Source organism: Globicephala melas, chromosome 3 (assembly GCF_963455315.2).
Source record: "Globicephala melas chromosome 3, mGloMel1.2, whole genome shotgun sequence".
NCBI lineage: Eukaryota > Metazoa > Chordata > Mammalia > Artiodactyla > Delphinidae > Globicephala > Globicephala melas.
This window is the reverse complement of record NC_083316.1, coordinates 58,383,279-58,403,805: the sequence shown is the minus strand read 5'-3', so window position 1 is coordinate 58,403,805 and position 20,527 is coordinate 58,383,279. Positions and strand designations below refer to the sequence as shown.

General features: G+C 47.3%; 1 protein-coding gene and 1 long non-coding RNA gene across 3 annotated transcripts; one reads left to right on the top strand and one right to left on the bottom strand.

The window, feature by feature from the left end:
* Window positions 1–383: 383 nt before the first annotated feature.
* On the bottom strand, window positions 384–4,305 carry LOC132596998 (uncharacterized). The gene is made up of 3 exons (XR_009563280.2): window positions 4,080–4,305; window positions 2,147–2,398; window positions 384–723 (listed from the first exon to the last, which is right to left on the bottom strand). It is a non-coding gene; the product is annotated as an uncharacterized lncRNA (long non-coding RNA).
* A 1,407-nt stretch (window positions 4,306–5,712) lies between these two features.
* On the top strand, window positions 5,713–19,080 carry ENC1 (ectodermal-neural cortex 1). 2 transcript variants are annotated; one of them, XM_060295887.1, is made up of 3 exons: window positions 5,713–6,207; window positions 10,454–12,268; window positions 16,232–19,080. In XM_060295887.1, the coding sequence occupies exon 2, from the start codon at window positions 10,467–10,469 to the stop codon at window positions 12,234–12,236; it is 1,770 nt and encodes a 589-aa protein (XP_060151870.1). In that variant the 5' UTR covers window positions 5,713–6,207; window positions 10,454–10,466; the 3' UTR covers window positions 12,237–12,268; window positions 16,232–19,080. The 2 variants fall into 2 exon arrangements, with proteins under 2 accessions (XP_060151870.1, XP_030701596.1); XM_030845736.2 differs by having other exon boundaries at window positions 5,726–6,207; window positions 16,227–19,080.
* Window positions 19,081–20,527: the final 1,447 nt, after the last annotated feature.

Genomic DNA, 20,527 nt, shown 5'->3' with positions numbered 1-20,527 from the left:
TTAATCCAGTGCTATTGGGCAGATTGTGGAAACAGCAACTTTAATAAGGATTCAAGTCACTTTTATTTAGGAGAGTTCCTAGGAAATAGCTATGGGGTTGCAGGAATATCATTCTCCTTAAAGAGTCTACCGCAATCATAAAAGGAGCCATTATATAGCACTTACCACTAGCTGGGCTCTGTTCTACACGCTTTCCATATGCTTGTTAAGGAGCCTTGCTAGTGAATGTCAAAGCAGGAATTCCAGCTTGGTTCTAGAGTCTCTGTCCTTAACCACTTAACTGCTAAAAATAAAATACTATGTGGATACAGAAAGACTAGAATTTATTTATTTATTTGTTTTTTAAAGGAACATTTATTTATTTATTTATTGGCTGCATTGGGTCTTCGTTGCTGCGTGCGGTCTTTCTCTAGTTGTGGCGAGCGGGGGCTACCCTTCGTTGTGGTGCGCTGGCTTCTCATTGTGGTGGCTTCTCTTGTTGTGAAGCATGGGCTCTAGGTGCGCGGGCTTCAGTAGTTGTGGCACGTGGGCTCCAGTAGTTGTGGCACGTGGGCTCAGTAGTTGTGGCTCAGGGGCTGTAGAGTGCAGGCTCAGTAGTTGTGGTACACGGGCTTAGTTGCTCTGTGGCATGTGGGATCTTCCCGGGCCAGGGATCAAACCCTTGTCCCCTGCGTTGGCAGGCGGATTCTTAACCACTGTGCCACCAGAGAAGTCCCAGAAAGACTAGAATTTAAATGCTAGGTGTCATTATCTCTAAGTGGTAGGTTTATGGTTAATTTTTTCTTTTACTTTTCTGTTTTTTTCCAACCTTCTATCATGCAGTGCTTTTGTGATCAGAGAGAAAATAATAAATGCAGTTTTAAAAGCCTGACCCTAAAATATATAACCAGCCACAGGCTGTGAAGATCAGTGTTTTGAAGGGTCCTGCAATAGAAATAGCAGAAGCATCCTAAATGGTTTGATTTACTAATGACTGGACCTTAGCGAGGAATACCAAGGAAAAGTGCCTCAAATGTGACCCTCTGCAGTCCTGTAAGCAGCCAATAAACTATCTACCACTTGCAATGTCACTTGGGGGTGTGGAAAGTGACAGAGTCTCAAAGGAAGAATGAATTCCCCAGCTCTAACCCCAAATAAAGGAGCTCAGCCCAATGGTAGCACTCAGCACTGAAAGGACACAAATACACTGTCACAGAAAACTTTCCATTAAACATCATTATACAAAAGTCCCCTGTATTCCTATATATCAGCAATGAGCAGTTGGAATTGGAAATTAAAAAGTCACACTATAATCCAACTTAATTCACAAAATACACATAAAGTGGTAGCACATATAATGGATTTAGGAAGCAACTAAAATTTTAAAATATGACCATGCCGGGCTTCCCTGGTGGTGCAGTGGTTGAGAGTCCGCCTGCCGATGCAGGGGACACAGGTTCGTGCCCCGGTCCGGGAAGATCCCACGTGCCACGGAGCGGCTGGGCCCATGAGCCATGGCTGCTGGGCCTACACGTCCGGAGCCTGTGCTCCGCAACGGGAGAAGCCACAGCAGTGAGAGGCCCGCATACCGCAAAAAAAAAAAAAAAAAAAAAAAATGACCATGCCAATTTGGATACAATTCTAAGAATACTCTCAAAGTTTATCATGACATGTTTAACACAAATACAGTTAAAAAGACATAAATGCAGCAGGTGGTAAACCAAAATTTAGACAACTACCAGTTTAGACCTCTTGTTTGTGCCCAGAGAGACAAATTACTGACTTAGACAATGCTGATGACTTCTTGTATTGATTACCTTACTTTTTTCTTATCCTTGTCTTTTTAATAAACAGCCAGAGTAAAAAAAAAAAAAAAATCTCCCTCTTTTTGAAAGAGGATTGCTGGTGGAACTGAGGCCTCATTTTCCTAGGTTTGTACCTCTGTGTTAGGGTGAAGGGTCAAAGCGGGCATTGCACTGAGCGCCTCAGAATCTCCTTGGAGAATGAAGGCCCCTGGGGGTGCTGGCAGCAGAAGGCACACAGCTCTCTGCCCTCCTCAGAACTGCCTCTGAGGAACACGACCGTGGCCGTGGCCCCCTTCCTGGGCAGCCTGCATTCAGCAACTGGTAATGCAGCAGCCCTCTAACGCCTGGCCTTCTCGCCTTACCTGAGGACAACTCTGCGGGGTCATTTCCGCTCTTGAGCTCCACCTGGGGTCGGCCAAGGCCTTGACTGAGGGCGCACGCCAGCTCAACTTCTTCCCCTGCCCATTCTGCTTCCCTCCCTTTCCTTCCACAGGTGTTGCGCCCAAGATGTAAGCACGCATGCGCGCGTGTGCGCCACGGCGGGCTGGGGGGCGGGGTGGAAGGTGAGGCGTGTCGTCCCTGGCTGGGTATCCACTTGCAGCACGAACTTGACACTAGGGGAGGAAGAGCACAAGTCTTTGTCAGGCTGTTAGGCTCTCGGCCACACTGACGACAGGCCACAGTCTTGAGGCCCATTTTGCAAGTCACAGGAGGAAGGAAAGCTGAGCCATCTTCGTCACACATTCAGGAAGATGAGCAAAGAACAAACAGGGACACTTTGGGAAGACTGGCAGGGAATGTGTCTGAAATGCGGGTGGGGCTTCGGGTGCGGGGAACCACAGGAGGCAGGATGGCAGCTGCTTTGCCACTGTTTGGTCTAATCCCCTGAGCTGTCCTGTCCCTGGTACTATGGTCACACGGTGTTAATTAAATCATTCTCATTAATTCAGACAGAGTGTAAATTAGGATGGAATGAAGATAAATTACGTTTGAAGGCAGCTAATACATTTAACCCCATGCTGTTTATTTTTCAGCCTAACAAAATAACATCGTTAAGGGAGATAACAAGGCCAAAGCCTTGGGCACAGCTTCTTAATAGCATTAAAAACAAGACCTTGGTTTGGTGTCACAAGGCAGAGGCGCAGACCAGCTCCCAGGGGCCCAGGGGACCGGCCTAACATCTTGAGGGAGGTGGTGGCCATTGTACAACAGGGATGTCTGTAGTGTTTCCCAAGATGTTTATGACTCATATCTACAACGTCTATCATCATCCATTTTGATCACAAGTCTGTCTAGAGTTCTTCCTGTACAGATACAAGACTTGCTCACCTTTTCTTCCTGTAAGTGAAGTGATAAGAATTAGGTTTGGCTGAGAGATGCCGGAGGAATAACAGTTTTAGTTGCTGTGATTGTAATATGCTAACTTGCAAATCACTTTCAGCTGTGGAATAAACATTAGACACTGCCCATAGGCCTGAAAACTTTTCATATATCGGTTCAAGCAAACCAGCGTACGGTTTGCAGCAGGTCATTTGTCTTCCAGTTTTCATAACCCATATAATAAGTAATTTCTTTTCCCTTCGTCCATGTTGCTTATCTCCCTAAGGCAGATGAAGCAAATGTATGTGGTCACTGAATACTTTCAAGATTTTCCAGGCCACAACTTTTTTTTCCTTCTCTTTTCTTGAAGCATAGAAAGGTGGCAACGTTAGGTAGAACAGACACAGGAAATTAGCATCGGTGGATGATGACACAATGGCCAGACGAGTTCACTCTTAGCCCTGCCTGCTTAGCAAAGCTATTTGCAAAGACATGTAAACTTTGTTCTCCCCCCGGCCCCTCGGTTAAGGACACTGCAGTTTCCGGGTGGTAAAGATGCAACCAAAATAGATGGCCTGTTCCTAGCTCAGTGGCTTTCTGTGGCAAAATCCCCAGCCAACCAGCTGAACTGAGGACATGTTTTATTCCTAGGCAGGGTCATCTAGGTACAGTTCCCAGCAGATTTGTTAGGTAATTTAAGTAAGAAGGAAATACTTCTTAATGAGAAAAAAATGTTAATCTCTTAATTTAAACAGAGCACCCCACCCCACCCCAGTCCCACTCCCCGCGGAAGACATTAACATTTGGTCCTCAGAACCAACCTGCTTGTTTTTGACCCACAACTCAGACAGACAAAGCGCTTGGAGGAGGTGCCTTTGGGGGCTGCACTGATCACCTTACCCCCACTCCTTGCCGAAGGCTACAGAAGCATGTTTTTTCAAAGACATATGTGCAATAGCTTCACGTTTCCCTCACCCGGCTTTTCAGCACCTATCTCTGACGTCTACGGTGTTTCTATCCGTCTGGTCTTCGCTGATTTTATCCACATCTTTAGGAACCGGGTCGGCTCGCGGCGCTCCCCCTGTCTTTACCTCGCAGCAGGCAGACCCCTGCACGTGGGTCTGACCGGGAATTGATCTGGCCTCTCCGGCTTTGTGAAGCAGTCTCGAGCCGAGACTCTGCATAATACGTTAAAATACGAAGCAGATTTGTAAAGGCTCGTGGTGAGGCTGACGAGTTAATGCTAACAAAGGACTTCAGAGGGCACTGTCTTTCTTTGTTTGCAAGGAGCGAAATTTCTCAGCGCGAATACCAGAAGAGACCGCGTGTAAAGGAAAGTGGGATTAAAGGACCGACAGAGCCTTGGTTTCGGCAGTCTCTGGGCTCTGGGCGCGCCAGGCAGAGCCTCTTCTGCCTGTTAAACCATTTCTGCATCTAATATTTAAAAGAAAGCTGGGAGGTGGAGTGGGGAGAGAAAACTCCGTCGTGGGTCCCCACTCCAGCTATACGGCTGGGCCACTGCAAGTAGCTGTGCGCCCTCTAGCTGGACAATTCACATCTCCCTGGGCCTCAGTTTCCTAACCTGTAAAACGAGGGAGCTGGATCGGTAATCTCTACAGTTCCTTCATATACTTTATTCCAAATACCCAATAAAAAGAAAAACAGGCATTTCAGCTCCCAGTGGAAAGACAAGCCCTTGGTACAAAGATCAAAAGTGGGCTTCATAAATAGTGATCGCCGTTCGAGATTAGTTTTCTAATCGCCTTCCCTTCTCGTGGCACAAGGGCGCTTCAAACGTGTGTGTGCTGAACCATTTCTTTGCTGAACTCCTAACTAACACGACCCGGCGATAAAAGACAGGAAAGGGCCCAGACTGAGAGGGCGATTGACGCTTTATCGCTACGAAGAGGCGGCGGCTGGGCAGCTCCTAGGAGCGGGTCGCTTTGAATAAAGCGGCGGCGGCGATTGGCTGCAAAGCACGTGGTGCACGCCTCGCCGGAGAGCGCCGGGTTGCTGCCGCTGCCCCGGGCGGCGTGGGGCAGAGTCCAGCCGCGGGTGCAGCACCCGCCGGGGGTGGGGAGGGAGGACTGAGGGGGCGGGAAGCGCCAGGGGCTAAAGTCTTTCTGGTCCGCTGCCACCGAGAAACCCTACGGCCCGGCTTTGCCCAACCTGCGGTGTCCCCGGAGTGCCCAAACCTCGCCACCGTCCTCCCTCCAGATATCCCACCCGGCGCGTGCCGCGGACACCCGGCTCGCCCCTCGCCTTCCTGTCCTGAGCATCAGGCGGGCTCCTGCAGCTCGGAGCGCACAGCGAGGGGCTGCGCTCCCCGGCCGAGGATCCCTCAGCACCCGGCTGGGCTAGAGACGCAGACACACCGACGCAGGAAAACTTGTTTTATTCGCGATCCCCGAGGGTTGCAGCTGCTCTTGGCTGAGATTCCGCGTGCGCTTTGTCTCTCTCCACTCGCCACAGCCCCCTCCCCCGCTTCCTCTCACGACTAACTCCCTCGACACACTCTCCTCCGACTCTTGTCCTCCTTCCCTTCCTCCTCCTCCTTCTTCTCCGCTGGCCGCATTCACGCGCTTCCTCCCTCCCTCCCCTGGTGTCACTTTTTGCCTACGCGCCCTCTCCCCTCCCTCCCCTCCCCTCCCTCCCCGCCGCTCCGCTTATAGCCGGGCGCTGGGCGGCCGGGCGCAGAGTGCTCGGGAAGCCGGAGAGGAGGCGGCACGGCGGTGGCGCTGCAGAGGCCGAGTCGAGACGCCAGGCGGCTGCCGGCGCGCAAGGCGCTTTCCAGCTCCCTCCCGCGAGGGTACAGCCCGCCTCCTTCAGCGGCGCCTGCAGCCGGGAGCTCGCTCTCGCCTCCGGAGCTCACTCCGGGAGCTGCTCCGCGGGTGGCGGGCGCAGAGTCCGCGACGTGGGGATCGTGAGGCCGCGGCGATCCGCCCGCGGTAACCAGACCGCGAGCCAGTGTTACATGCGCGCTCCCTTCGCCCGGTCAGTCGCTGTTGCTTCCTGGGGCTGAGACGTCCGCTCCGTCCCCTCCCTACCCGGTGACCGAGGCAAGAACCCAGCCGGTCGTGCACTGTGGCTGGTCGCCACTGTTGTAAGTCTCCCCTACCGCCGCGGACCTGTTGCGGGCGCCGCCGGGTTTCAGGGGCTGCCTGGCCTGCGGGGTGTGATCGCGAGGGGTGTGTGTGCGCCCCGGAGCCTGGAGCTCCGACTTAGGCGGCGGTGGGGAGCTGTTCTCGGGGCGGAGACCTGGTGTCCACCACTGCCCTCCCACAGCAAGAAGAGCCGGGCATTGCTGGAGGGGGCTCCTCTCGGTGGCGCGCCGCCCGGGCGAGCTGCTGGAGAGCTAGGAGCTGAGCCGGAATACGATCAATCCCCTCCGCACCTCCTCCCCCTCCCCCCCTCCCCCCCAGCGGAAAGAGCATTGTCGAGCGCGCGGGATTGTTGGTCCACGTTGCACCCTACCCGGCACGGTGAGCAATAGGGCCACGCGCAGACACCCCTAGTGAGGGCACGTTCACTGCGGCCAGATGTCTGTAGGGAATGAATGAAAACTGGTTTCTGAAAAATTAGTTTTTTCTCATGGAAGTATTTAGTCTTACCATGCTTAGTTTCGAAGGATAGGAATTGGTGGGCAGGGTGGAGATGAACCGTTGAACTTGGCGTGTGTGTGGTGTCGCCCTCACAGGCATGGCCAGAGTGTTAAAAAGCGTTACAGGTGTTATAGAGGACTGTATAGTAAAATGCTTTTCTTGTTAACAATCTCTTTATAATGTTCCGTTGTTATCAATAATATGAATGTCCGAGAAAATCTGCCTAGTTTCTCCTTTGATTGCATTGAGATCAGGTTTAAAACCCAAAGAAATGTGACACGCCGCTAAGTATTGGAGGCCCAGAGCCTGGTTAAAGAGCATTAAGTGAACTGAAGTTACTGTAGCTAGAATCCCTTTTGATGTTCACTGGTAATAGCAGCCCTTTTCCCCTTCTTTGTAGAGGCAGGTTAAGTATATATGTGTGTTTTTTTGCTACTTAACTTGGCATGCAAATATTATTTCTCTGGGGACTTAATAAAATGCCAGAAGGATGATTCATTTCATGTTGAAGGTGTGTTTAGTGGCTGTATACGTGGTTTCTGCTGACGTTCTCACATTTGCATAATTTTAAACTAGAAGGCAAGTCGTTTCCCTTGGGTCTTCAAGTTTACCTTTTATTTTAATCAAATATTGCTGCAAGATTGTTGGATTTTGACTGACACACTTCTCCATCTGGGTGGCATCCAAGGTGACAGGCTAGGCGCTTTCTGCTGGCTTTATGAACCTACCTGGGAAATACAGGAGCATAAACACAGGATGCAAAGAGATGCAGATCCTATATCCCAAGGTCTTCTAAACTGTTTTGTTAAGCGTAAGCCTGGCTGTGAGTGTTGTTTTACACTGCTTAGGGAAACGCCTTCCGGGCCGGGTGGGTGTAATTCCAGCTCAGTCTGCAGGCACTTTGGTGCTTATGTATCTTGTGCAGTCTCATTCTTCCGTCAGAGCTGCATTCACTGTTAGCCAGAAAGAAGGCAACTTTTTAAAAAAAAATTAATTAATTAATTTTTGGCTTCGTTGGGTCTTCATTGCTGTGCGCAGGCTTTCTCTGGTTGCTGCGAGCGGGGGCTACTCTTCGTTGCGATGTGGGGGCTTCTCATTGCGGTGGCTTCTCTTGTTGCGGAGCATGGGCTCTAGGCGCATGGGCTTCAGTAGTTGTGGCTCATGGGCTCTAGAGCGCAGGTTCAGTAGTTGTGGAGCACAGGCTTAGTTGCTCCGTGGCATGTGGGATCTTCCCGGACCAGGGCTTGAACCCCTGTCCCCTGCATTGGCAGGTGGATTCTTAACCACTGCACCACCAGGGAAGCCCTTTTTTTGTTGTTTTTTAATTGAAGTATAGTTGGTTTACAATGCTGTTAGTTTCAGGTGTACAGCAAAGTGATTCATTATATATATATTATATATATAATATATATATACTTTTTTAGATTCTTTTCCATTATAGGTTATTACAAGACATTGAGTATATTTCCCTGTGCTATACAGTAGATCTTTGTTGGTTATCTATTTTATATATAGTAGTGTGTATATTTCAATCCCAAACTCCTAATTTATCCCTCCTCCCCCTTTCTCCTTTGGTGACCATACGTTTGTTTTGTCTGTGAGTCTATTTCTGTTTTGTAAATAAGTTCATTTGTATCTTTTTTTAAGTTCCACATATAAGCAATATCATATGATATTTGTCTTTCCCTGTCTGACTTACTTTGTATGATAATCTCTAGGTCCATCCACAGGAGGCAGCTTTTGAGGTTGCTTTGGAAGCATTAGCTTAAAAAAAAAAAGCATAGCTACTCGTTTAGAATTCTTGCACCTTTCTGTATAAGGCATAGGAATATTTATACCATCTTTTGAGGTTTAGGCTTAAAATCTTTCTCAAAGAATTTCAGCTTGAATGTACTAATGCAAATGATGACTACAGCAGTAGAACAGCAGGGATGCTAATACTGTTTTAACACTTTGGAGAACCTAGTGTATTCACATAGGGTCCTGTCACTTGCTCTTAGGAGCATTGGGCATTGGGTAAAATGGACTAGACCACAGAGGCTTAGCTTGAGGGTTGCGGTGATGCTTGCCTTCTCACCATGTGTCAAAGCCCAAGTCACTGTGGAGACTGATGGGTGCTTCGTAAAGGCTTCTTAACACCAGAGCCCTAGGACTCTGTTGTTTATTTTCTTCCACTAAGTCACGTTTACTCACAGTGAAAAGTTACATGCCCAGAATGAAAGAAAACAAGTTGCAACTCCTAATAGTATGAGGCCAGTGTGTCAAAGGCAAGTTAGGTACCTGCCTCTGTTGTTTTCTGCGCCTGCCTTGCTTCCGCTGCTCAGGTTGAAGGAAACTAGCAGGCCTTGGGTTTCAGCTCTGCCCTAAGGACTGGCTGTTCCATGTTTGGAACAGATACTGTAACCACGCAGTTTACCCTCCTGGGGTAAACAGTTTCCCTAGGAATCCTTTGACAGGCAGGTTCTTGAAGCTATTATTTCTTTGAAGTAACAGAAGGGTAGGGTGAGAAAGGAAAAAGATGGTTCAGTTTTTGAAGACAGGTGATAGGCATGTCCTGTATCTTTAGCCTACAGTTTGATTACTGAGGAAAGCCAAAGAGAGCATTCGGTTCTGCTATAATTTCCGTTTAGATACTGAGGAAAACACTCGTCAGCAAATAAATTCTAGAGTGGCCCTAAATTAACAATGGCAGGCAATACACATACACACACACGTGTGTGTTTTGATTTAGATAAAGCGACATTTGCATTTTGGACTCCCTAGATGCAGGTGCCAGCGTTTGCAGGTACACAAGAATGGTCCTGGTGATGCCCTGTTTAATCAAGAGAGATGGGTGGATACATCCTTTGTTCTTGCAACTGGTTTTCTAAGATTTGATTTAAAGCAGGGAGAACAGAACAACAGAACTCCTGACTTTGCTACTCAAAATATTCTTCCCTTTCTGTGCCCGAATCGCCACTTTGGAAGCTGTCCGGAGCAGGAAAGGGGAGTGGTGACTGTGGCCAGAATCTATCCTGTTTCCACGATAGCTTGCTGATCAGTATGTGGTTGTGTTTATATTGGGGCTCTTTCAGGATGCTGTAGTGGTAGAGGTGTCTGGTTACAAATGATTTGTAATGATAAATAAAGGTTTGGTCATTTTAGAAGTTGGCCTAAGCCTGTGGTTTTAATGTTACATTTCCCATTTACTGCACTTACTTTGGTAAGACACTGGGTCTTACCAAAGGAATTCTTAATGGAATTAATTAGTAGGTATTTGTTTTACACATGGCTTTATGATGCTTGCATAGGGCATTAAAGCCTGTGCCCATCCCGGCGTTACAAGAGCTGGAGGCCTGGCATTTCAGGTGGCCAGCAGTGAATCAGCTGGACCAGGGCAGGGAGCTGTGAGAATGAGACCTTGCTCCTCTTGACTTTTGCTGACTTACATTCTCAAGGACTTCAATATCCTGCAAGTTGGCAATCAGGTTTTCCAAGATGAACCTGCTCTTAAGCAGTGCTTGTTTGTTTTTTTTTAAACAGTGTATAGTTTAAATAGCTCAACAGTATTACAATAAGTGTCTTTCCTTATAGGTAGGTAGCCGTCTCTGACTTTGTATAGGCCTGACTGTCCAATATTCAGAACAGCAGGGTGGCAGGGCCAACAGCAAACTGTTCTGTTTCCTCTGTCCAAAACAATTGCTGGTTTGGTTCGGCCGTTCTGAACACTGAGAGCATCAGGTTCAATAGTTGTGTTTTGTTTTTCAGGAGTGGAAACAAAATGTCCGTCAGCGTGCACGAGAACCGCAAGTCCAGGGCCAGCAGTGGCTCCATTAACATCTATCTGTTCCACAAGTCTTCCTACGCGGACAGTGTCCTCACTCACCTGAACCTGTTACGCCAGCAGCGTCTCTTCACCGACGTCCTTCTTCATGCCGGAAATAGGACCTTCCCGTGTCACCGGGCAGTGCTGGCCGCGTGCAGCCGCTACTTTGAAGCCATGTTCAGCGGCGGCCTGAAGGAGAGCCAGGACAGCGAAGTCAACTTCGACAACTCCATCCACCCGGAAGTCTTGGAGCTGCTCCTCGACTACGCTTACTCCTCCCGGGTCATCATCAATGAAGAAAACGCGGAATCGCTCCTGGAAGCTGGCGACATGCTGGAGTTTCAAGACATCCGGGATGCCTGCGCTGAGTTCCTAGAAAAGAACCTGCACCCCACCAACTGCCTGGGCATGCTGCTGCTGTCCGACGCGCACCAGTGCACCAAGCTGTACGAGCTCTCCTGGAGGATGTGTCTCAGCAATTTCCAGACCATCAGGAAGAATGAAGATTTCCTCCAGCTGCCTCAGGACATGGTAGTGCAGCTCCTGTCCAGTGAAGAGCTGGAGACGGAAGACGAAAGACTTGTGTACGAGTCTGCAATTAACTGGATCAGCTACGACCTGAAGAAGCGCTACTGCTATCTCCCGGAGCTGTTGCAGACGGTGAGGCTGGCTCTGCTGCCGGCCATCTATCTCATGGAGAATGTGGCCATGGAGGAGCTCATCACTAAGCAGAGGAAGAGCAAGGAGATCGTGGAAGAGGCCATCAGGTGCAAGCTGAAAATCCTGCAGAACGACGGCGTGGTGACCAGCCTCTGTGCCCGGCCCCGGAAAACCGGCCATGCCCTCTTCCTCTTGGGAGGACAGACTTTCATGTGTGACAAGCTGTATCTGGTCGACCAGAAGGCCAAAGAGATCATTCCCAAGGCTGACATCCCCAGCCCAAGAAAAGAGTTCAGTGCCTGTGCAATTGGCTGCAAAGTATACATTACTGGGGGGCGAGGGTCTGAGAATGGAGTCTCGAAAGATGTCTGGGTTTATGATACCCTGCATGAGGAGTGGTCCAAGGCGGCTCCCATGCTGGTGGCCAGGTTTGGCCATGGCTCTGCTGAACTGAAGCACTGCCTGTACGTGGTCGGGGGGCACACTGCCGCCACTGGCTGCCTCCCGGCCTCCCCCTCAGTCTCTCTAAAGCAAGTAGAACATTATGACCCCACAACCAACAAATGGACCATGGTGGCCCCTCTCCGAGAAGGGGTCAGCAATGCCGCAGTGGTGAGTGCCAAGCTCAAGCTGTTTGCTTTCGGAGGTACCAGCGTCAGTCATGACAAGCTCCCCAAGGTTCAGTGTTATGATCAGTGCGAAAACAGGTGGACGGTCCCGGCCACCTGTCCCCAACCCTGGCGTTACACGGCGGCAGCTGTGCTGGGTAACCAGATTTTTATTATGGGGGGAGATACCGAGTTCTCCGCCTGCTCTGCTTATAAATTCAATAGCGAGACTTACCAGTGGACCAAGGTGGGAGACGTGACAGCAAAGCGGATGAGCTGCCACGCTGTGGCCTCCGGAAACAAACTCTACGTGGTTGGAGGGTACTTTGGCATTCAGCGATGCAAAACTCTGGACTGCTACGATCCAACGTTGGACGCGTGGAACAGCATAACCACGGTCCCGTATTCGCTGATCCCTACTGCGTTCGTCAGCACCTGGAAACATCTGCCCTCTTAAACACAATGCATCCTAAAGAGAGTGAGCGTAAGGTAAGAGCCAGTTTAGCTGTAAGTATCCGTATAGTTGAGCTAGCTGTGTGAGCCCGTACATGAGTGAAACAGGCTCCATATAGCGCATCTTATAGAGGTTCTACATGAAGTACAAATAAGAGCACTTGTACCCCGGAACTTAAACACTTGTGTTGACCACAGCTGCAACCCAACATAAGGCAGTGCTTCTCAGCCTTTATTGGGCCTCAGAGTCTCCCAAAGAGCTTTTTGAAACCTGCCCACTCCAGAGGCTGGGTTTCATTAGGTCTGGGTGGGACCCAGGCATTAGCATTTTTAGAAAGTTCTTCAGTGATTCTAATTACGGCCAGGTTGGGAACCTTGTCTCCCGAGCCCTCCCTGTGTGCCGGCAGCTGGGCTGTGTGTTTCCCATGGATCATTTCATTTGGTCCCTACAACAACCCTGTGGGATGTTATTATGAGAGCACTTCGTAGATGAAAACACCTGATGTGCACAGGGGTTAAGTAAGTTGCTCAAGGTCATAGGGCTTAGCAGGCGGAAGGGTTGGTCAAGACATCAACCCAGGCAGTTTGGCTCTAGAACGTAAGCACTTGAGGTCGCGCCGAATGGCTACTTAATAAACTTCACATTGTTATCACCCCAGGAAATAATTGTAGATTTTTAAATTTAACTTCCTCAAACCCTTTTTAGAATGAAGTGGGGTTTAAAAAATTGAATGCTGAAAATTATTCCCATTGTATTCTGTCCAGAATTATTCATTAGCTTATTTTAAAGGTTTTTCCTTCTACCCCCCCCCCCCCACAGATAGCCCCCTTTAAGGCATTTATTAACTTTTGAGAAGTCTAGGTCTGTCCTTATAAAGGTTGCACCTGCATTGTATAAGCTTGTCTGATGTATGGACACACGGAGCCATCTAAACTGCCCTTCCTGCAGCTTTTCAGAGTTAATCAGTCAAGCTGAGCCCATTGTCAGGGCGAACAAAAGTTGTGTTTCTGTGTCATATATCTGGGTACATAATGGTTGTCTTGTGTACTTAAGAGTATATAATACTCTTGGCTCAAATAATTAATAGGCCTACACAGTTCAGGGTTCGGGAAGCTAATGGCCGCTTTGCTGCTGTTAAAATAAAGCATTCTCAGGATTGGCCCCGGAATCACTTAAGCGTATCTAAGTGTAGCACAGAACACATGGATTGATTTGTTTTGGTGACTAATGGGCTCATTACTAATAATAAGAGAATAAAATTTAAAAATCTGCTTTGGAGGAACTGCTGGGAAAATGAACTCCTTCCTTGGAAAGGTTTGGTTCTGTGTTCCCTAGTATGTTTCACACCTTTGAAGGGGACCTTCTAGCAAAGAGGGGTTTGGACTCATTTGTCTTTTCTTTCCTCATCTCTTACAGCTCATTTAGAAACACCAGTAAAACTGGCCTCCCTTTCACATGTAATCGTTCTGTTTCTTTCATTGCTTCAGTTATCTCCTCCAGCCCATTACAGTTAGTACAGTTCTTAGTAATGTAATGTTTTCCTGGACTGAAACTCCTTCAAAGGAGCAGGAACTGTCAGAACCGTCCTCTGGGGAGCAAATGGGGCTACAAACTGGTTTTTGCAGCCTTGCTGGCATCTCAATAATCCTGAATAAACAAATACTCTGAAAGGGGTTATTTCATTTGCGATATGAATGCATTACTCAACTCTAAAGAAGGTTTAAAGGACCTTCTAGGCAAAAGCGTCAATTAACAGTGCACTAAATTGGGTGTTAGTCCAAAACTGACTATATTTGCATAGGAGAGCCTTAAAAATTGCCAGTGATGGTGGCGGTACATCCAAAGGGTAACTGGCTGGCATCCTTGGAAGTGGCTGGCATCCTATATGTCATATAGGTAGAAAAGAGAGAGACCACATGTACATTCTGTTTCTAGCTGTGGAGTCTGGACCTCTCTGCACTTCAGAGATCTCCTTTGTCAAATGAGTGATTCGACTTGTGCTTTCCTTGAGATCTGTCCCAGTTCAGACTTGGGTGAATTGGTAAATGAGGAAAAAGAAAAGAAAGGCGTGAAAATACCTAGCCAGTGCCTGGTACATATTAAGTGTTCAATACTCGTATTAGTTTTCTTTCCTCCCTTCAATTTAGACCTTAGCTCGCAGTGGAATTAGCTTTGTGTGTCATGCGAAAATGAGGTTTCTTTGACTATTATCAGCTTGTTATCTTTATACTTCATTTTTGGTACCTCCTCTCTCAGCCCAGAGTGAGTATGTTGGCAAACACTCGAATTCACCCTCTCCTGGGTATTTGAACCTAATCACACATGTCCGGTCCCTGGGAAATGGAACAAATAAAGTGTTCGGTTATATTCGAAACAACATCCCCTCTGCCCTTGGTGCTCTTAGCCAGAGAGTCAAGCACAGAATAAGGAAATTCGACAGGGCCAGGTTTGCCTTTTTAAAGGGTGGCGTGGAGCTGATCAAAGCCACTGTTGGAGTTTCCGACGGAGAGAATGTTGGTTTAAATTTCTAAAGTTTACTACACACAAGATAGCGTTAAAACACTTGAGCCGGATGCAGTGACTTAAAAGAGGAGCCGTGTAGGTATCAGTCCTGAGCTGCGGACGCTTCCGGGACCTGGCTTCGCCCTCCACATGTAGGTGCTACCCGAATTAATACAGTGTTAACAAAAGGTTTCCCTAGGTCTAAAAGCTTATCCACCAAGGAGATTTTAACTCTCTCCAGCTGCTCCCAGCTGCCGGGAAGGGACAAAGAGGAAATTACTTCTGATTTTGCTCCATTTTCATGGTGCTGTGTGGCCCCCAACTTGACGGCGTTTGGATTTTGGTTTGCTTTGTTCCCGGCCCCCCTTTTTAGTGGTGGTTTTGTTTGGGGGTTTTTTGTTTTTCTGTTTGAGTGTGCAACATCTTGACATTTCATATTATCACAAGATACGTTCTTTAGGCCTAACGTTGCTGTAGAGGTTTCAAGGAGGTGAGGGTGGGCGATGACACCCGTAGTCTAAGGAATGTCTTGAAAGTTTGAATCCCCATTACGAAACTGCCAAAAGAAACAACTAATGAAATGGATCAGACTTCCGGACACACAGGAGCAAGAAGTCAGTGCAAGGGATGAGCGCCCCTCCTGAATTCCCTCTGTCTGTACTTCGAGTTTCAGCACTGGGGCTGCAGACTCTTATGCTAGGGCTGGAAATGGGCTCCAAGAACAGACAGGGTGAGCATTTGAAAGACAAAAGCCCTCTGCAAAGTCTCCTTCTGTAAAATTAGACTTAACTAAACGGGAAGGATGGGCGGTGTGGGAAACAGCAGCTCCCATGAAATGTGCAGGCTTCGTGGTTATGGCACCTTGAATTTATATTCACGTTTGATGGTGGTTGATTCTGTAGCTAATAACACTGCATACCACAGCCCGAGTCTCCTAAGTGTGGACTGATGAACTTGGAGAATAAACTCCAGCCCTGGGCTGGTGAGGCCTGGTATGCTATCATGTGAAAGAAAGCGAGACTGATTTCTGCCGTAATGAATAGCAGAGATGCATTTAAATAAGAGGATTAATATGTCTGCCTTCTATATGGTGAATAAATTTAATTTGGAATCCTTTATGGTAAATGGGCCCAAGGCGGGCGGGGGGGGGTGCGGGGAGGGGATTGGCCAAGGAATCTCTTGTGACCCTCTGGTGATCACTTTACCGTGGCTTTGTTTAACTGTGGAGAGGAATTATGAATGTCGGAAGCAGAAGAAGGCAACTCGTAACAGCACCTAGATGTATAGGTTTGAACTTTAAACGTATATATGTTTAGGAAAGAAGCAAAGATCTTTCTTCGGATACCACGGTTTTTGTTGGGCCATCTGCATGCATGAATGCACCTACCGAATGTGTCATTAAGACCTTTGGAAGCCATATTGACCTCTGTCCCAAGTTTAATTTTTTTTTTCAGATTTTGAGACTAACAAAACATTTTCCTTTTCCTCTAGTTTAGCTGACTCCATCCCTCAATGAGACAAGATGGGATCTCTACTTTGGAGAGGCCAAGTTGAATGAAGAGAAAGAAAAGAAAAAGGAAAAGAAGTTGCTACAATCCAATCCACCACACCTTGTAAATGCTTCTAACTGGACTTGAAGGAAGGGGGGAGGGGGAGGGGTGGGGTTTTCAGTGCAAGAGGCACATGGTTTAAATATGAATGAACGAACCTGTGATCTAGTCCTTGTCTTGTAATTGTGGATTAATGTCAGCATTAATCAGCCCCTCAAAGGGAGAGAAAAGCCGGCCCTTTTCCCTTGCTGTACCATATTCAGCATTTGATTTCCATGGGTTCCACCATTTATGTGTAAAATTTGAAATGGTTGTCACCTCTCTCTGAGGAGCAAGCTTGAAGCCTCCACACCAGCTGCTGTTGGAGATTGAAAGCCCGACTGGGGGGCCTGGAGGGACGCTTGCTGGGCTGGCTGCAGAGTGAGGACCAGTGGACTCCACGATAATCTCCGAGGGGCTGTGCTCCCCAGGAACGTTTCTGAACAATGGGGACATTGTTGTAGCTGTTTGGTAGATGTTCTTTTCTATTTATAAGTGACTTTAAACTTTCCCTTGGCTGGTAAGAAATTTGTTGTAGATTTAGCTATTTATTGTTTGAGGCCTGCATGCTGAAACAATGCTTACAGTTGTCTTCACGTGTATGGACGCGTGTGAATGGTTGTACGTTTTGCACAATTTTGTGGCTGTTATGATGTGCTCTGCTGCACAAAAGTGAAAACTTTGGAGTTACAATTAGGAATATAACTGGAGGGTGGGTTGGGAAGGGTGGGGGGTGGGATTTTGTAAATGTCAAGACAGGGAAGGATTACAAGACAGAAACTTAAGTTACATCCTAGAGGTAGAGAAAGCATGAAGGTCATTTTTCTCAGACTCATCAACTTTGACTGGGGTTTTGTGGGCTGTGGTCCTGCCAATGGCTCCTGGGGCAAGAGGAGGCTTCTTTCTGCCCTTCTCCTTCCTGTCCGATTCACTCGCTTCAATCTCAGCTACTGAAATTTGGAAAGGACCAAATCGCTTGGCAGTTGTTTTGTTGTTGTTGTTGTTGTTTTTCTCCTCTGTGTAATATCCTGAAATCCTGGAAAATGCTATGGACTAGTTCTGTATATAGGGCACAGGCAAAGGCATTGTCCAAAGTTTATTTATTTATCTATTTATTACCCTATGAGAATGCTTGGCCATAACCACAGTTAACAGGAGAAAACGAAACACTCACCGATGGAAATTAATTCACTCACCAGATTTACTTGACCTGGATGGGTCCTTCTCTCTTCCTGCTGTAGGGCTTAGCAAGTGCTAAAAGTTCTCCAAGGCAATATTCACATGGGTACAATGTATACTTTAGTGCTCCCTCTTAGGTAAGTCTCTAAAAGAACTCTTTGGTGCACAAAAGTGACACATATGGCCCCCAAACACCAAAGAATTGTAAGCAGTGGCCATTGCTGAGAGGCTTTCTGGGAGAGTTGGGAATCAGTTGTGAATACGTTCTTTGCTAGTTCAAGTGCTTGTTTCCTAAACACGTGCCGTGATAGTTCTTAGTGGTAGACTCATAGGTGCTTCCTCACAGGTGTCCGGGGAAGCTCAGCATTTGCAATTCGCACTGCTTTCGTTGCTGTTTCTCTCATTACCGTATTTTAGAAAATAGGGTTTAAGACCAATAACCTTTGACATCGTGTGTTTGCATCGTCTAATGACAGATGAATCCTTCACATTTCTCTCCACCTGAATATATTAGACTAATTGTACATGTCTGTTCGTGCCGTGAATAAATGGGTTATAGTTGGACCAAAATAAATGAACGGTTGGAATCAAAGGGTCTCAATACTTTGCGGTAGTCAGCTCCTCACTGCTAGATGTGTTCTAATCCAGCGGTCCCCAACATTTTTGGCACCAGGGACCAGTTTCGTGGAAGACAATATTTCCACGGACGGGGGTGGGAGGCGTGGGGAGCGGTTCAGGAGGTAATGCGAGCAGTGGGGAGCGGCGGGGAGCCGCAGATGAAGCTTCACTCACTTGCCCTCCACTCACCTTCTGCTGTGCGGCCCGGTTCCTAATGGGCCTAGGACCGATACCAGTCCACGGCCCGGGGGTTGGGGACCCCTGTTCTATACAATGCAAACGTCTGATTGTACCCTGGCAGTATATTGTAGCAGTTACAGCTCCGTAGTTTATGATGCAAATCTGCCAACATGTGGGTGTCACTGCGTGGCTTTTGAAAGCAGGGTGAATTTTTTGCAGTTGTTTCAAAGTTGTGGTCTGTCCTTGAATTCTCTATTAATTGCTGTGTGTGAGCCAGAGGGAGCTGTGGTCAGGGTGGGCCCCCAGCCTGCAGGGAACTTTCTGGACTCCCCGCTCTTTGAATCGATGGAGGCATTTGGGCTCACTACTTGACCATTCTCACCCTGTGAAACGTCCTACACTTTGAAGCAAATACAATTCACAGCACAGTGCACACAAAAACCTTGGCATAAGACAGAGAAGGTTCTTCTTATTCTGTGGACTGGTTGCTGTGGAAACGGATAACAAAGGGCAGCCTTCCACTTCTGGTATAATTGTGTAGCCCCCTTTTCTCTGGGCTTGACACCTGTCTGAATAAGAATGATTAGAGCTGAATAATATCCCTCTCTTGACTATTGAATATGTGGTTCACATACAAAACTGTATAAGTTGAAGAAGTAAAGTGTTCGTGTTCATATGTACTTGTTTGCTACTACATTTTTGAGGTTTTGTAAAACTGTTATTTTTTTTTCACAATGTGAAACTGAAGGTCAAATAAATTATTAGAGATTTTCTCTTCATCGTGAATATGGGTCTTTATTTGAATACAGCATAATTTTAGGCGCTGAAAACTTGTGCTTTTTCTAGTTTAATCCAAAAGAGGATCATTTCAAATTTTTTTGGATGTCTTCTATTTCACCATTTAGTTACGTCCATTTATGAAAGCAATTTTGCACATTAAATAATTTAAATTTTTGACCTTTTAGAATATTTAAGCGAACCAAAACTACCTCAGTTAGGGTTATTGATAGCTTAGAATATAAAGTCACGTACTATGCAATGATGAGACAGCATACTTAGTATATAGAAGGAATTTAGTTTCTATACTCATCGTGTGGGATATATTTTGTTAGGAAAGCTGTGAGAGAAGGGGCTGTAGTTCAGTCCTCTTTTCATCTGACATGACCTTAGAATCATTTCAAGTGAGTGGAAATGCGTGCATATTATTTCTCTGAAATGGCACAGAAAACCACAAGTTTAACCCCTCTGGTAATACTTAGCTTCTTCCAAGTGGAAAGCCGCCATCCCAGCTGGCTCATTGTAAAGCCAGAGGAAGCCTCCTGCTTTCACCTCATGACGGCTTCGTGTCACAATGAGATGCTCCTTTATCACTTAGGGTGGACCCCTTGTTGTTTTAATGGGCAGAGCAACATTGGGCATAAGCTTTTTCGGAGAGAACATAAATACTACCTAATTAGAAATCTAGGAGATCTCACAAGTAGGCAGAATACAATTACCGCCCTTGGACTTGGACCAAGATGCCAGAGCAGATGCCTCAGGTTTTACAGAAGCATCATTCAGTCCTGTGCTGGGTGAGGCTGGTCTAGAGCCAAGCTTTGAGAATAAATGACTCTGACAAGAGTCCTCAGACACCTTGGTGCACGGTGCTGACGACCCATGGAAACCCTGTTGGTGACACCATATATGACACCAGTCCTCAGAAGGGTTGAGAATAATTCACGTAGAGATGATTGGGAACCGACTCTTCATTCTCGGGAGTTTTTTTTCTTTATCATCTCAGTTGGGATGTGTAGACAGATTAAAAGAAGATACTTCAAATTCCTAATTTTCAGTTGTTTGGAAATTTCAGTTCATTCAGAGGTTCACGTCACGCCAAGCAGCGGCTGTATTCGTTTGGATTGCCTTCAGCTGCATGTAATAGAAACCTGGCCATGGTGGTTTAACCACAGTGGTGAAACCCTTTGGAGGCCGGCAGTCCACGGCTGGGACAGTATCCCTACAAGGCCATCAGGGGTCTGCAGCTCTTCTTTCTGCCTTGGCATCCTGGGCACGGGCCTTTAGTCCTCACGCTTACAGGATGGCAGCTGCACCTCATGGCATTCCATGTGCTTTCTAGGCAGCAAAGATGGGGACAAAGGGGGAAGAAGTATGTGTCAGATGGAACTTCCTTTTTCTTGGGACAGTAATAGTTTTCCCAAAAGACCCACCTAGGAGACTTACACTTAT

What these genes read in the sequence shown, in the direction of transcription:
- ENC1 (XM_060295887.1), top strand. Translation starts at nt 10,467, where the DNA reads ATGTCCGTCAGCGTGCACGAGAACCGCAAGTCCAGGGCCAGCAGTGGC.